This window comes from Hyla sarda, chromosome 2, assembly GCF_029499605.1.
Source record: "Hyla sarda isolate aHylSar1 chromosome 2, aHylSar1.hap1, whole genome shotgun sequence".
NCBI lineage: Eukaryota > Metazoa > Chordata > Amphibia > Anura > Hylidae > Hyla > Hyla sarda.
This window is the reverse complement of record NC_079190.1, coordinates 298,911,087-298,928,369: the sequence shown is the minus strand read 5'-3', so window position 1 is coordinate 298,928,369 and position 17,283 is coordinate 298,911,087. Positions and strand designations below refer to the sequence as shown.

The 17,283-nt window shown below is 40.7% G+C and overlaps 1 protein-coding gene across 1 annotated transcript; it reads left to right on the top strand.

The window, feature by feature from the left end:
- Positions 1–2,111: 2,111 nt before the first annotated feature.
- LOC130356284 (C->U-editing enzyme APOBEC-2-like) lies at positions 2,112–16,683 on the top strand. The gene is made up of 3 exons (XM_056557555.1): positions 2,112–2,122; positions 9,685–9,832; positions 14,578–16,683. Exons 2-3 carry the CDS (start codon positions 9,696–9,698, stop codon positions 15,140–15,142), a joined length of 702 nt encoding a protein of 233 aa, XP_056413530.1. The 5' UTR covers positions 2,112–2,122; positions 9,685–9,695; the 3' UTR covers positions 15,143–16,683.
- Positions 16,684–17,283: the final 600 nt, after the last annotated feature.

The following is a 17,283-nucleotide window of genomic DNA, read 5'->3' as shown; positions in this document are numbered from 1 at the left end:
GGTTATGGGGGTGATTAGAGGTGCAGGGGGGTTATTGGGGTGATGAGAGGTGCAGGGGGGTTATGGGGGTGATAAGAGGTGCAGGGGGGTTATGGGGGTGATTAGAGGTGCGGGGAGGGTTATGGGGGTGATAAGAGGTGCAGGCGGGGTGATAAGAGGTGCAGGGGATGATGAGAGATGCAGGGGGGTTATGAGAGGTGGTGGGGGGGTTATGGAGGTGATGAGTGGTGCGGGATGATGGGGTGATAAGAGGTGCAGGGGGGGTGATGAGAGGTGACGAGGGTTATGGGGGTGATAAGAGGTGCAGGGGGATTATGGGGGTGATGAGAGATGCAGGGGGGTTATGAGAGGTGGTGGGGGTTATGGAGGTGATGAGGGGTGCAGGGGGGTTAGGAGAGGTAGAGGTTATGGAGGTGATGAGTGGTGCAGGGGGGGTGATAAGAGGTGCAGGGGGGTTATGGGGGTGATAAGAGGTGTGGAGGGGTTATGGGGGTGATAAGAGTTGCGTGGGGGTTATGGGAGGTGCAGAGGGTTATGGGGGTGATAAGAGGTGCAGGGGGGTGATAAGAGGTGCAGGGGGGGGTTATGGGGGTGATGAGAGGTGCAGGGGGGTTATGGAGTGATAAGAGGGGCAGGGGGTGATGAGAGGTGCAGAGGGTTATGGGGGTGATAAGAGGTGCAGGGGGGGTTATGGGGGTGATAAGAGGTGCGGAGGGGCTATGGGGGTGATAAGAGGTGCGTGGGGGTTATGGAGGTGATGAGAGATGCAGGGGGGGGATGAGAGGTGCAGGGGGGGTTATGGGGGTGATAAGAGGTGCAGGGGGTTATGGGGGTGATAAGAGGTGGAGGGGGGTTATGGGGGTGATACAAGGTGCAGGGAGGTAATGGGGGTGATGAGAGGTGCAGTGGGGTTATGGGGGTGATGAGAGGTGCAGGGGGGGTTATGGGGGTGATGAGAGGTGCAGTGGGGTTATGGGGGTAATAAGAGGTGCAGGGGGGTTATGGGGGTGATAAGAGGTGCAGGGGGTTATGGGGGTGATGAGAGGTGCAGGGGGGTTATGGGGGTGATGATAGGTTTGGCGGGGGGTTATGGGGGAGATGAGGACACAGAGGATAAGAGGGTGTGTATCATATATCATATATATATGATGTGTATGCATGTATGGCAGTATTATATTCAGGGGTACAGTGTGTGGCAGTATTATATTCAGGGTACAGTGTGTGGCAGTATTATATTAAGGGGTACAGTGTGTGGCAGTATTATATTCAGGGTACAGTGTGTGGCAGGATTATATTCAGTAGATACAGTGTCTGGCAGTATTATATTCAGGGTACAGTGTGCGGCAGTATTATATTCAGAATACAGTGTCTGACAGTATTATATTCAGAGGACAGTGTGTGGCAGGATTATTTTAAGTAGATACAGTGTATGGCAGTATTATATTCAGGTTACAGTGTGTGGCAGGATTATATTTAGTGGGTACAGTGTATAGCAGTATTATATTCAGGGTACAGTGTATGGCAGTATTATATTTAGTGCGTACAGTGTATGGCAGTATTGTATTTAGTGGGTACAGTGTGTGGCAGTATTATATTTAGTGGGTACAGTGTGTGGCAGTATTATATTTAGTGGGTACAGTGTGCGGCAGTATTATATTCAGTGGATACAGTGTGTGGCAGTATTATATTTAGTGGATACAGTGTATGTCAGTATTATATTCAGGGTACAGTGTATGGCAGTATTATATTCACAGTACAGTGTGTGGCAGGATTATATTTAGTGGGTACAGTGTATGGCAGTATTATATTCAGGGTACAGAGTGTGGCAGGATTATATTCAGGGTACAGTGTGTGGCAGTATTTTACATAGGGTACACATTCTGGCAAGGTTATAATGATTATTGTCTTCATGCAGAGGATGAGGATCTGCTGACAAAGTGAGGAGCCAATGATGTCTGGATGTCAGACTCTGCAGAGAAGATGGAGCTGGAGGAAGACCTGGTCTCTGGACCCGATGAAGAAAAGATAACCGAGAAGATATCACTCAAGTCAGAAGATGTCACTTAGGTCACTGATATCATTGTGTGTTCTCCTGACTGTCCCATCAGAGCTGTAGTCACTTGTAAGTTTTCCAGTGATGATGGGTAAAACTGTGTCCAATCTGTGTCTCTTCAGCTGTTACAAAACTACAACTCCCATTGCCAGAGGCTCTCCAGACATGATGGGAGTTTTAACTTTCCAACAGCTGAAGAACCACTTCAGCCGAGGTGATCGGTGGGGGTCTCAGCAGTCGGACCTCCACCAAAAAAATGAGCTGCTTATTATAAAATGCCCGGGCCCTGGGGGGAGGGGGTCTGGGGGGAGGGGTAGGGAGCCCCGAGGTAATTTTTTGCATCGGGGCCCTGTGGTTTCTAGCTACACCCCTGCGCACGGCCGCTGCGCATTGATACAGCATTGGGGGCAATGGTTAACAGCAGAAAGGGGCGTATAACAACTATATAGTGGCAAATTGTGCCCCTGCCCATATAGTTGTTTTAGGCCCTCCTTTAACAGTTTTCCCCCCATATAGTTGTAGGCCTCTCTGAGAGGGGCCCAGGCCTATCACAACTATGGGGGCAACTATTAACAGAGGGGCCTACCACAACTATAGGGGCAACTATTAACAGAGGGCCTACGCAAACTATATGGAGCCCCCATTATAGTTTTGGTAGGCCCCTCTGTTAATAGTTGGTTCCATATAGTTTGGGTAGGCCCCTCTGTTAATAGTTGGTTCCATATAGTTTGGGTAGGCCCCTCTTTAAAAGGAGTAGTCTGGTAAAAAAAAAATAACTTATCCCCTATCCAAGGAAATCCATGTTATAGATCGCAGGGGGGTCCAAGCACTGGGACCCCCCGCGATCTCCTGCACAGGCCCCGGCAGTTTGCTGGAAGCTGACGTCTGTACCCCGCAGGAAGCTGCGGCCAGCACACCCCCTCCATGTATCTCTACATGAAACGGGGGGAAGGCCTTGAGCTGTGTGAGGGGCCCCGAAATTTCTGATGGCAGCCCTGCTTACACCCACAGGTCATCATTGGGTATTACCGCATGCCTAAATGTCCGAACTATAAAAATAAAATGTAATGATACTGTACGTTGAGTGGCGTAAAGGTAAAAAAAAAAATTCTAAATTTAAGCTTTTTGGTCCCATCATATTACAAAAAAATTTATAAATAGCAATCAAAAAAGTCATATATGCAAAAGTGGTACTAAAAAAATGTCAGATCTTGGCGCAAAAAATTAGCCCTCACACATGTCCGTTTATGGAAAAATGAAAATGTGAGAGGTGGTTAAAATAGGGCAATTTTAAACGTACTAATTTTGTTAAAAAAAAATTTTTTTAAAGATTGAGATTTTTTTAAAAGCAGTACAATAATAGAAAAGTATGTAACCACTGGTATCATTTTAATCATATTGACCCACAAAATAAAGAAAACATGTCATTTTCACCGTAAAGTGTACAGCGTGAAAATGAAACCTCTTCAAATTTGCAAAATTATTAACATTTTCTTTACACAAAAAAATAATTTTTTAGGTTTATCGTACATTTTAGGGTAAAATGGGTGATGCCATTATCAACAAGCCCTCATATGGGTCTGTAAATGAAAATATCAGACTTATGTATTTTAGATGGAGAGGAGGAAAAAATTTAAATGTAAAAATAACATTGTCCTAGTCCTTAAAGGGGTACTCCACTGGAAAACATTTTTTAAAATCAACTGGTGCCAGAAAGTTAAACAGATTTGTAAATTACTTCTATTGAAAAATATTAACCCTTCCAGTACTTATCAGCTGCTGTATGTTCCACAGAAAGTTGTTTTCTTTTGAATTTCCTTTCTGTCTGGCTTCAATGCTCTCTACTGACACCTCTGTCCATGTCAGCCACCACGAGCCACATCAGAGAGGCAGCGGGAGATTGGGGAGGTAAACAAGTGCCTGAGAAGCTGGTGTAGGAAGGAGGGGTTTGGGTTCATGGAGAACTGGGCTGACTTTGCTGTCGTATACCGGCTCTACCGTATAAAATGGGATAATGTCCTCAAAAAGAATAATACTGACACTAAATGGGAGACTTTTAAAAATATCTTAAATTCTCACTGTAAGATGTATATACCTTAAGGGTCAGAAATAAAAGAAAACCAATATGGATGAATAAAAATGTTAAGGGGCAAAAAAATGACAAAAATAAAGCATTTAAACTAATAAAACAGGACAACAGTGAAGAAGCATTAAAAAGCTATAGAGAAAAATGTAAAATATGTAAAAAAAATTATAAAAGCTGCAAAAATAGAGACAGAAAGACTCATTGCCAAAGAGAGTAAAACTAACCCCAAAATGTTCTTTAACTATGTAAATAGCAAAAAGGTCAATAATGAAAGTGTTGGCCCTTTAAAAAATGACAAGGAAGAAATTATAAACGGGGATCAGGAAAAAGCTAATTTATTAAACAAATTCTTCTCCATTGTGTTAAACGAGGAAAATGAAATGCCAAGTGAAATACAGCAAGATAAGGTAAACTCCCCAGTACAGGTCACCTGTCTAACCCAGGAAGAAGTACAGTGCCGCCTACATAAAATCTAAATAAACAAATCACCAGGTCCAGAATGCATTCATCCCCATGTTCTAAAGGAATTAAGTAATGTAATAGACAGACTCCTATTTCTAATATTCATGGACTCTATAGTGACAGGGACTGTTCCCCAGGACTGGCGCATGGCAAAGGTGGTGCCAATATTTTAAAAGGGGTCAAAAGGTGACCCCGGGAATTATAGACCTGTTAGTTTAACCTCCGTTGTATGTAAATTTTTTGAGGGTTTTCTTAGAGATGCTATTTTGGAATATCTTGATAAAAATAAATGTATGACTCCATATCAGCATGGCTTTATGAGGGATTGGTCCTGCCATACTAACCTGATCAGCTTTTATGGGGAGGTGAGCTCCAGACTGGACCAGGGGCAATCGCTGGATGTCGTATATCTGGATTTTTCCAAAGCATTTGATACGGTTCCACATTAAAGGTTGGTGCATAAAATGAGAAGGATTGGGCTCAGGGAGAATGTGTGTAAATGGGTAAGTAACTGGCTCAGTGATAGGAAACAGAGGGTGGCTATTAATGGTACTTATTCTGATTGGGTGACTGTTACTAGTGGGGTACCACAGGGGTCAGTCTTGGGTCCTGTTCTATTTAATATATTTATTAATGACCTTGTAGAGGGGTTGAATAGTAAAGTAACAATCTTTGCAGATGATACTAAACTCTGTAAAGCGGTAAACACTATAGAGGACAGTGCACTGTTACAAATGGATCTGGATAGGTTGGAGGCTTGGGCTTGGAAGTGGCAGATGAGGTTCAACACTGATAAATGTAAGGTAATGCACATGGGGAAGAAAATCCAGGCTGGGATTATGTATTAAGTGGGAGAACACTTGGGACGAGTGACATGGAAAAGGACCTGGGAGTCTGTTAACAGTAAATTTAGCTGTAGTGACCAGTGTCGGGCAGCTGCTGCAAGGCTAATAAAATCATGGGGTGCATCAATAGGGGCATAGATGCTCACGACAAGGAAATAATTCTACCACTGTACAAAACACTAGTCAAACCACACATAGAATACTGTGTACAGTACTGGGCCCCAGTGTACAAGAAAGATATAGTGGAGATGGTGAGGGTTCAAAGACAGGCAACCAGGGTAATATGGGGAATGGGAGGACTACAGTACCCAGAAAGATTAACAGAATTAGGGTTATTTAGTTTAGAAAAAAGAAGGCTTAGGGGAGACCTAATAACTATGTATAAATATATCAGGGGAGAGTACAGAGATCTCTCCCATGATGTATTCATCCCCAGGACTGTATCTATAACAAGGGGGCATCCTCTATCTCTTGAGGAAAGAAGGTTTCTACACCAGCACAGACGGGGGGGGGGGGGGGTCTTTACTGTAAGAGCAGTGAGGCTATGGAACTCTCTGCCAGAGGAGGTGGTCATGGTGAACTCTGTAAAAGAGTTCAAAACGGGTCTGGATGCATTTTTGGAGAGTAATAACATTGCTGGTTATGTATACTAGATTTATAGGGACAAAACGTTGATCCAGGGATTTATTCTGACTGCCATATTTGGATTCAGGAAGGAATGTTTACCTCTAGTATGAGTTTTTTTTGCCTTCCTCTGGATCAACTCAACTCAGTAGGGACTCATTAGGGATATAGGTTGAACTTGATGGACTCTGGTCTTTTTTCAACCTCATGAATGATGTTACAATGTCAGGAACTGTCCAGAGTAGGAACAAATCCCCATAGCAAACCTATCCTGCTCCGGACAGTTCCTGACATGGACAGAGGTGTCAGCAGAGAGCACTGTGGTCAGACAGAAAGGAAATTCAAAAAGAAAAGAACTTCTTCTGTAGTATACAGCAGCTGATAAGTACTGGAAAGATTAAGATTTTTAAATAGAAGTAATTTACATTGTTTAACTCTCTGGCAGCAGTTGATTTAAAGAAAAAAAAAAGTTTTTCAGTAGAGTACCCCATTAAAGGATAGGAGATAAGATGTTAGGTCGCGGGGGTCCCACCGCGGGGGATCACCAGGCCGGCAGCGGCAGCATCCGGAACACGGAAGCTTGCTGCTCCCGCATTCATGACGTCACCCCCGACATTCATGTCTATGGGAGGGGGCATGATGGCTAGTGGTATCCTCAGGCATCGAGCACGAAGCAGGATTCGCTCTGTGCACCGAATGACAAGGATGCAACAGCGGAGATCGTGGGTGTTCCCAGCAGCGGGATCTCCACAATCTAACATCTTATCCCCTGTCCTTTGGATAGGGGATAATATGTTTTTAGCGGTGAACCCCTTTAAGGCTAAAATGGGCTGTGTCCTTAAAGGGGTTCTCCGCCCCTAGACATCTTATCCCCTAGACATCACGGCCCGCCCCCTTAATGCAAGTCTATGGCAGGGGCATGACGACCGCCACGCCTTCTCCTATAGACTTATATTGAGGGGGCGGGTCATGACATCACGAGGGGCGGAGCCATGACGTAACGATGCTCCGGCACCTGTATTGCCTGTCATTACGTGCAGAGCGAACTCGCTCTGTGCAGTAATGACAGTGGGGTGCCGCAACGGCAATCCCGGGGGGCCCCAGCAGTGGGACCGCGGCGATCTGACATCCTATCCCCTATCCTTTGGATAGGGGATAAGATGTCTAGGGGCGGAGTTGTGGTAGAGCCATCTTGTGACCGAATCTGGGAATTGCATGCTGGTGCATATTATTGTTTTTTGTGTTTATTAGTTTTATGGTGTTGAAATTTTATTGTATAATAAATCATTTATATCATTTGGCTAAACGTTTGTACCATGTTTTACTAATTACACAACATAATTACTTACCCATGATCAATTTTTGAGTTGTTTTATGTGTTCACCTCGTTGGATCAATCCTATTTATAGTTTTTTTTTAATCCTACTTTTTCTGTATAAAGCGCTTTCTTTTTACCTTGACAGGTGGCAGATTTTTCCACCGCAGAAATTGCACCATGTTCACCGTGCAGCAGAATCTCATTGAAAACAAGCTACATTTTTCCACCGGATTCTGATCAGAAATTCTGTCATGTGAATGAGGCCTTATACTTTCCCTTTCAGCTGTATCCACACCTTCCTTTGGCACATTTTCGGCTGCAGAAAATCTGCTGCGTATCTTCAACATTTGTTCCTACCCCGAGTGTATTTTGTTTCAAACTCGCGGTGTGTTTCCAGGTGCGAGTTTGAAAACCTGTGCAGCAGATTTTCAGCAGCAGAATCTCCGCTGTTGAAAATCCACTGCAAACCCTATTGACTCCAATGGGGTCTGTGATGGATTTTCCTCTGCAGAGATTCCGCCAGCAAAAATCCTACCCCTTTCAAATTTGCAGCTGGAAACACAGAGCAAGTTTGAAAGGAAATCCACTCATGTGAACGAGCCCTGAAATTGGAATTGTTCACAGCCTAGCAAAGACTATTAATCTTATTATTATCATCACACAGAATGATTCTTACAATTGTATTAGAAGACATTGTTGAGTTATTTATTATCCTTATGTAGTAAATTTAGGGACTTATAGATTTGATTTAGTTTTACTTTAATTTCTATGAGCATTTTGGGTACGTCCTGCGAAGGGGGGAGCAGCTACGGAGCGGATTCTAATGTCATCCAGCTCTGTACAGCACGGCCCCCAGCTGGAATCAACAGTCAGGGACTGCAGCTAATAGCCTGCAGCAGCAATCACCGCTGCAAGGCTAATAACCCTTTAGATTTCACTATCAATCTGATTATAAATGTTGCCAGCCGGTTGCAATGGGTGATCATGACCCCTGCAGAGCAATCGTGTGGTCCCATACACCTTAACTGATGGCCAGAGGGTCCCTAACTTCCTCCGTGCTGACGGATCTTCGGTCTGTGGCTCCAGCCTGCTTTGGCAGGCTAGAGCAACAGACCGCACCTAACACTGATCAATGCTGTGTAATAACGTAGCATTGATCAGTGTTAGCAATCAAATGATTCCATGTTAGGGTTATAGGTTGAACTTGATGGACTCTGGTCTTTTTTCAACCTTATGAATTATGTTACTATGTTATAGTCCCCTATGACTAAAATAAAATGTTAAAAAAAAAGTAGTAACTGTATAACCCCTCCCCCTAATAAAGGTTTGAATCACTCCCCTTTTCCCAAGTTATCAATAAAATAATATAACAAATCAAAATAAAACAAAACCTGTATAAATTGGGTATTATTGGAATCGTATGGACCTACAGAATAAAGATACTGTGTCATTTTTACTAATAATGTGCACTACGTAAAATGCAATCCCCTAAAGGTTGCATAATGCCGTTTCTTTCCAATTTTCCCCCACAAACAATTTTTATTTTTTTTGCTTCACTATACATTTTGTGGTAAAATAAGTGATGTCATTACAAAGTACAATAAGTCCTTCAAACAACAAGCCCTTATAGATGAACAATTGATTAATAATTGGAAGAGATGGATTTTAGAAGACGGGGAGGAAAAAAATGCAAAAAACTAAAATCGCTGCATCGTTAAAGGGAAAAATTACTTGTGTGTGTGTGTGTGTGTATGTATATATATATATATATATGTATATATATATATATATATATATATATATATATATATATATATTACAATAATCATTATAATTAAGATATATAAAGTGCACATTACAAGCAATATTTTTTTCCCTGTGGCCATTATTGTGTCTGTAAGTAAAGAGGTCTAACAAATGTTATAAAGCTAAGACACCTGTCTGACGTGTACAGAAATAACAAGTTTATGGCTTTTGTTGTTTCAGCCACTGCATCTATGAAATAAAGATGTTGCTTTTATCTGCTGCATTCTAGTCATTAGTTGCAGTCTGCTGGCAGCAAAGGCATATGTGACAAGGAGTGGGGGATGCTGATTCCAGAGAGGTCATCCTGTCACTGTCACTCCCTGGTGCCATATTTAGAACCAAGATAAATCTGTTCTCCACCCAAGTGCTCTGTCAGCCCACCCCTGGTCTCTGACCCTTTACAGCAAGCCTTCCATTTCTCTCTTGTCCAGTTGCATCTCCTATGATAGTGCCTATATTTAATCTTTCCTCCTTTTGATTTAAAAATCAGTTCATCTTATCATGGCCCAAGTAAATAAAGCCAAACCTAATAAAAACAATGAGGTACCTAAGGATTCAGAAAACTCAGAGGCCCCTGCAGAAGAGGACGCCGAGAAGAAACAACTGGAAGAGTTGCCTCCTTTTGAAGTAGTGGAAGGGTAAGTGTTAATAGAAAATGTCTTACAATGTGAAATTGCATATGGGTTGGTTTCACACACACTGTTTTGAGACAGTTTTGAATTTAGCAGTTTTTGATGCTGTTTTTGAGCCAATTCCTGTTAGTGGATCCAGCAGGTGGGAGAAGTCCTTTCTTCATATTCCCTATGCTTTTTTTCATCCACTTTAAAAAATAATAATAATAAATGTAAAAACTGCCCAAAAGCTGAGATAAAAACCATTGATGGGTAATTCCTAATGTCTGTTACTACACTGCTGTTAAATACAGATCTCTGTTTGACCAAACCAAGAGATAAACACTATTCTAAATTTGTATGCTGTGGTATAAAGTGCTCTATTATGTATGTTAAGTTCCAAGCAGAGAATATTTCACTTCACAAATACACCAGAAGCAGACTGCATCTATTAATACCATTGGCTAATGGGCCTCACAGCAGTGTGAAATGTATATGTCGACCTTTGTGATCAGTTATAGATCCCATTATTTTGATAAAGAATCCAGCTTCTTTGGTTACCTGTGTCATCTATAGTTTGCATGTATCATCCTATCTAGTTACCTAGCATAACAAAGATAACAAGGAACATGCATGTCACAGTGACCTAACAAGACAAATGAAATGATGTTTACCTGGAAAAAAAATGACACACATACCTATGTGTATGTGTTTGCTTTATTTTCCATGTACTGTATATCAAGTAATAAACCGAAATGTTACCTTCTCCACTGTCAGTAGGCACACTTAGCACTCTCTAAAAGAAAACAGGGACACATTACTGTACATTCCCTTTCTAATCTCCTTCCCTGTCCTCAGAAGCCGAAAAGTAGAACAATATACTTTGTTTCAGCCAGCTTGCCCCTCATTTTATAATCAAAAGATTACAATGTAGATTATCCTGCAATAGAGAGTCAGCCCCCCAAATCTGACATTGGTGGTCTATCCTAAGCAAAGTCCAACAATTTTAAAGAGCTGGATAGCCTACAGTCTTTACATTGAATAGAACTTATACAGCCATATGCATGAGCTTTTAGGGTCCCCAGCACATGGGCTGTTCTCTGATGATTGATTCCTGCACTTCTGTTCTCTCTCAAATGTCACAATGTAGACTGCAGAGACCTGTCTCAGCAGCAACAGGAAGAAAGGGAAAACTGTAAGACACAACATTCCCATACAGCCAGAGGGGAAATAGTGCGTATGCCATGCACTTTGTAGACATTAGACAGTGATCATACTGAAAAAGGGGTTTGCAGCACAAATCACTGTCAATGAACATCATAGTGGTCTAAGTTTGAATTATTTAGGGGAACCAACCTAAAAATTAGAACAGTAGTGTTAAGAGTTTCCTTCTGTGCCTTGAGCTGGTCTGTTCAACCTGACAAGCTATGTGACAGATCGCCAATGATAAACCCAGCTTGTGTGATGAGGGGGGGTTGGACTGCTGCAGGTTGGAGTATGAGAAAATGAAGAATTACATGGTGTTCATAGAACCATTGGTTTGAGCTAAGGAAGAGTCAATCTAGCTAATAGAGTGGCAATGAGAAAAGGAATTCTTTCTGTTATATTTATTCATTCACTTATATAAAACTGTGCAGAGAGGTCTGATTTGACCCCTAGACACCAGAAAGCCTACATTACTAACCACTAAGTCGCCATGCTATTAGGAAATATGTTACATCTATATGAGCTAATAGAGCCTAGAGAAAATTGGTTTATTATTGGAATTGTTACCACTGGTAGCAAGTGAATTCTAATAATAAAAGGTTTTTAAAAATTTTCGATAATTTGTTTTTTTACCCTGAATTGAATCCTAACAGAAGCTTTATATCAACATTTTCCAGTTAGCTGAACTTTACACACGTGTGTATGTGTATATATATATATATATATATATATACACATACATATATATATATATATTTATTTATAATTTCTTTTTTTGTTTTATATGGTTGAATAAAAGTTCTACTATAAAAGGCTTTCTATATCATATTCCATATGTCTTCCACATAAATAAAATTAGGGAGCTGTACAGGGCTAATGTGTAAATGAGCTATTAACTGGAATTACTATTGATTTATGACTACAACTACTTTACATATTACTGGGGTCCTACTAGTTACTACAACAGAAGACCTTGAACTGATGTTGCTAACAGTTGTATGGAGCAATAAACAAGTATGCACATGCCAAATACGTGTATGGAAATACACAAAGTGAGACGGCTAAATGATAAGATTATGGTGTGACATTGCAGTTACTGCCAATGGCTGCACATTTTACTAGCAAAATCATGCAACCAAGGGCCACTCCATATAGATATGGTGATAATTGAATATACTCTCTATGTTATTCATTAAAATTGTATACAGCTAGGACAGAGGGACATTAGTTCTGATCAAGAATATATTTGTGTTCTGTTCACATTGACAACAATCTGCAAAAATGAAGCAACACATAAATAAAAAATTGGTGACAAACTGTTTCCTTTCATATGGGATAGTTTATGTAGCTTTGCAAATACTGCCATTTTACGCAAAGAGACCATTCTCTTCAAAAGAGAGAAACATTCATGCTAAATTTAGTATCTGAAAAGATTGTGGAGTAAGTAATTGAGATCCATTGTTCCAGTGGAAAGTTTCTGTCCCTGTTAGTGATTTATCCATGGCTCCCCTGCCAGTTGCTATAACAGAGACAGCAATAACCCCTCTCCAGTTACAGGGGCAGCTGGTCAGCAAACAATACATAAACACCTTGAGCCCATAAATTTTCCGGAAATATTAAAATCTAGAACTGTTACATATAAACTTATAAGGTTATAAACTTACATAGAAGCTGTTATTCTATAAACTTTATAAATTCTAAAAAAAATTGTAAGCAATAAAAACTCTATAAACCTATAAAGTAACTTTTGGATTAAAATATTACAAATCAATTTTGTGTGGTGATGATGATGGATATATTATTTTATTGTTACAGAACTTGTATTTTCAGTAGAAATGTAATAAATTAAGTGTATTATTGACTGTCTGTACCTACCGACTTTTAAAGACCACTCCAAGAAAAATTGTTGGGCCTGAAGGAGTGATGTGCAGCTTTTATCTAGTGCACAATCCCTTTATACCCCAGACAATGCATAATACAGCTTATCACTTTTTCCTTTTTTGCCCCTTTAAGAAAATATTAATATTAACAATACGTAGAGAGCAATGAGGTCCAGCACTAACGTAACTAGGGTGAGTCCGCTGTGGGAGTTAGCAGTAGAAGCTTGCCGACAGTGGAAATGTGGTGGTGCAATGTCTGTAGAAGTAGAGGACAAATATACAGATAGAAAATATGGGACAGCACTCACCATCCAACAGACTGATTCACGCTATTAGCGTGAAACAGTCTGTCCCAGCTGTGCTCCCCTCCTCCACCTGGGTTCATTTTGGATGCATCTGAATGCTTGGTAACAAAGTCTACTTGGATGGTGAGTGCTGTCTCGTGTTTTCTATCTGTATATTAATAATATTAACATAATAATAGTGAAAATTAACATGGCTGTTCTGCTGTATTGTGCCAATGTGGAAATACAATAGGTGTAAATACATACTGTATTTCGGTAAACTGCTATTTTTAAATAGTATTTTCCTGATTCCTGCCCCCAGACCCTAATTAAAGTGGTGGTCTTTGCTGAAGAAACACAGTATGCTCAACGAGTTTCATTTTTGCTGTGGGATAAGAGATTAGCAAAGTGACAGATGATAAAAGAAGCCTACAGTAAAGCTAAAAATATCTTTCTAAAATTCCTTGACACCCGGAGGTTAAAGTGACAGATGCTCCATCCAGGGCAGCACAATCTACAGACAGAAAACATTTTGTTATCTTAACTATGATGACTATGGCAGAGAAGACTGAACTGAACTCAGTACACAGAGAATGTATATATTTGTCTACTCAATGAGAAGAATGTCGTCTAGCTTGGTATTTGTATCTGTGCATACAATTGCACAAGATAACTTAACAAGAGGGAGAAGAATTCTGCCAGAGCCTATTGCAAATAGAAGCCACTTGAATATATTCCCCTAGGTTGTGAAATCTGTCCTTCTATAGTATTAAATTATATGCAGAATGTATTCAGATGTACTAAATATATATATATATATATATTTTTTTTTTTAAACCTCTTTAAACGTCTTCTCAAAGAGATACTCCAGCAAAATATTTTACTTTCTCATTATGCCTGAGGGTTGCTGCAATTAAAAAAAAATAAACATGCATTTACCTCCCACTGATTCCACGATGCCACTGCTATCACTGTCTTGTCCTGCGGTTTGATCTCCTTCCTGCTGTTGAGGTCCGACATGTCACCCTGCAGCTTAGCTAATCGCTGCCCGCCGCTGGCCGATGATAGGCTGAGAGATAGTGTGATGTATTGGGCCTGGCTGTTTGATGGCAATGTGACGTGTCGGACCCTAAAAGAGGGAAGACGACTGCACTGGAGGACAAGACTGTGATACCAGCAGCACCGGGCAAGCAGCGGAAGGTAAGTCAATGTTTACTTTTTTAATTGCAGCAGCCTGGGAATTATGGGAGAATCCTTTTTTTTTTTTTTTTTTTTTTTTTTTTTTTTTTACTAGAGTACCCCTTAAAGAAGATGAGCAGTAGGCATAAAGTTATGGATGTATATATGAGTATGATATTGCTTAGAATTCTATTAAAATAGTTTTCTATCTTGTTATTCTTAGGAGCCGCATCCCTGCTTCTTCTTTTATGTTCCAGTTCAAGAATGTGGAGTATAGTTCTGGACGTAATAAGACTTTATTATGCTACACTATAGAACGAGGAGAAGGCCAGGTGTTTCATGGGTACCTGGAAGATGAGCATGTCTCGGCCCATGCAGAGGAGGCGTTTTTCTCCAATGTTCTGCCACAGTTTCTCACTTCTGGCCCTGTCGGTGTCACCTGTTATGTGTCATCCAGCCCTTGCGTAAATTGTGCAGCCTCAATTGCCCGGTGTCTGCGAAAGAATAAAACTGTCAAATTACGTTTAGTAGTTGCTCGGCTTTTCCAGTGGGAAGAATCTGAAATCCGTGGTGCATTACGGGGTATAAGCACTGCTGGCTGCCAGTTGAGAATGATGACGAGTGCTGATTATTTGTATGTATGGCAAAATTTTGTAGAGCCAGATATTGTTCTGAATGAAGAAGGTGAAAGTGAGCAAAAAAGTGAACAAGGAGCCTTCATTCCCTGGGAGGATTTAGAAGAAAACTCAAGATATTATGAAGAAAAGTTGGCAGAAATTTTGAGATAAATAAACAACCAATGATGCCATCATATGGCTAAAGGGTGAATATTTGGGAGAGAAGAGCAGTTGATTCTTTTTTTGAGAGAGAGATTGTTATATGGCCTGCTTCAAACCATGCAAAGACATAATGGCAGATCATGAAAAACTGTCCTTTGTCCATAGCAACCAATCACAGTTTAGCTTTTACTTCATTTTCTGCTCTTTAAAGAAAAAAAAACATTAAAAGCTGAACCATAGTTGGTTGTTATGGGTAGCAAAGACAGTTTTTTTCTTTTAGGGTAGGTTACACGTGTCACATTTTGCTATGTATTTTGCTGCATATTTGATGTTGCGTATTTTCCTACCCAAGTCAATGGGTAGCAAAATCGGCTGGAAAAAATATGCAGTAAAATACGGCACCTGTGACCCTACCCTTAGGAGGTTTTTTACTATCTTCCCCAATGTTCTTTGACTACATTTGTAAAGTGCTTGTATTTACCCAGTGATTAGAATGCATTAAGGTATAAGTGTAAGACATACACTTCATATTAAGGCCTTGAATACTGTCAGGTGGTAAAAGAAAAAAGGCGTCTATGTTTGCATTTGGCATTTTAAAACAGTTGAATCGTCTATGATTAAATCATCTTTTTTTTTTAATTATTATTATTCTTTCTATGTAACCCATTTCTGTTGACTTTTTATCTCACTGATCATGTTTGCTTTAGGCAATCTTTAGTTCATACTCTTCCTGTCCAACCTCCTGTGGCTTTTTTCTTAATGGCAAACTTAAATGAATCCTCTTTTAGGTTTAAAAACAAAACCAAAAAAAAAACACATTACATTTCAATTAATCTTCCTTTAACCCCTTAAGGACCGGAGGTTTTTCCGTTTTTGCATTTTCGTTTTTTGCTCCTTGCCTTTAAAAAATCATAACTCTTTCAAATTTACACCTAAAAATCCATATGATGGCTTATTTTTTGCGCTACCAATTCTACTTTGTAATGACGTCAGTCATTTTGCCCAAAAATCTATGGTGAAGCGGGAAAAAAAATCATTGTGCGACAAAATTGAAAAAAAAACGCTGTTTTGTAACTTTTGGGGGCTTCCGTTTCTACGTAGTACATTTTTCGGTAAAAATGACAGCTGATATGTATTCTGTAGGTCCATACGATTAAAATGATACCCTACTTATATAGGTTTGATTTTGTCGGACTTCTGGAAAAAATCATAACTACATGCAGGAAAATTAATACGTTTAAAATTGTCATCTTCTGACCCCTATAACTTTTTTATTTTTCCGTGTATGGGGCGGTATGAGGGCTCATTTTTTGCGCCGTGATCTGAAGTTTTTAAGGGTACCATTTTTGCATTGATAGGACTTATTGATCACTTTTTATTCATTTTTAAATGATATAAAAAGTGACCAAAAATGCACTATTTTGGACTTTGGAATTTTTTTGCGCGCACGCCATTGACCGAGCGGTTTAACTAATGATATATTTTTATAATTCGGACATTTCCGCATGCGGTGATACCACATATGTTTATTTTAATTTTTATTTACACTGTGTTTTTTTTTTTTATTGGAAAAGGGGGGTGATTCAAACTTTTAATAGGGGAGGAGTTAAATGATCTTTATTCACTTTTTTTTTTCACTTTTTTTGTGCAGTGTTATAGGTCCCATAGGGACCTATAACACTGCACACACTGATCTTCTATGTTGATCACTGGTTTCTCATAAGAAACCAGTGATCAACGATTCTGCCGGATGACTGCTCATGCCTGGATCTCAGGCACTGAGCAGTCATTCGGCGATCGGACAGCGAGGAGGCAGGTAGGGGCCCTCCCGCTGTCCTGTCAGCTGTTCGGGATGCCGCGATTAGCCGCGGCTATCCCGAACAGCCCGACTGAGCTAGCCGGGAACTTTCACTTTCACTTTTAGCCGCGCGGCTCAGCTTTGAGCGCGCGGCTAAAGGGTTAATAGCGCGCGGCGCCGCGATCGGCGCTGCGCGCTATTAGAGGCGGGTCCCGGCTTCACTATGACGCCAGGCCCGCCATGATATGACGCGGGGTTACTGTGTAACCCCGCGTTATATCAGAAGAGCAGGACCAAAGACGTACCGGTACGTCCTTGGTCCTTAAGGGGTTAAAGGGGTACTCCATTGGAA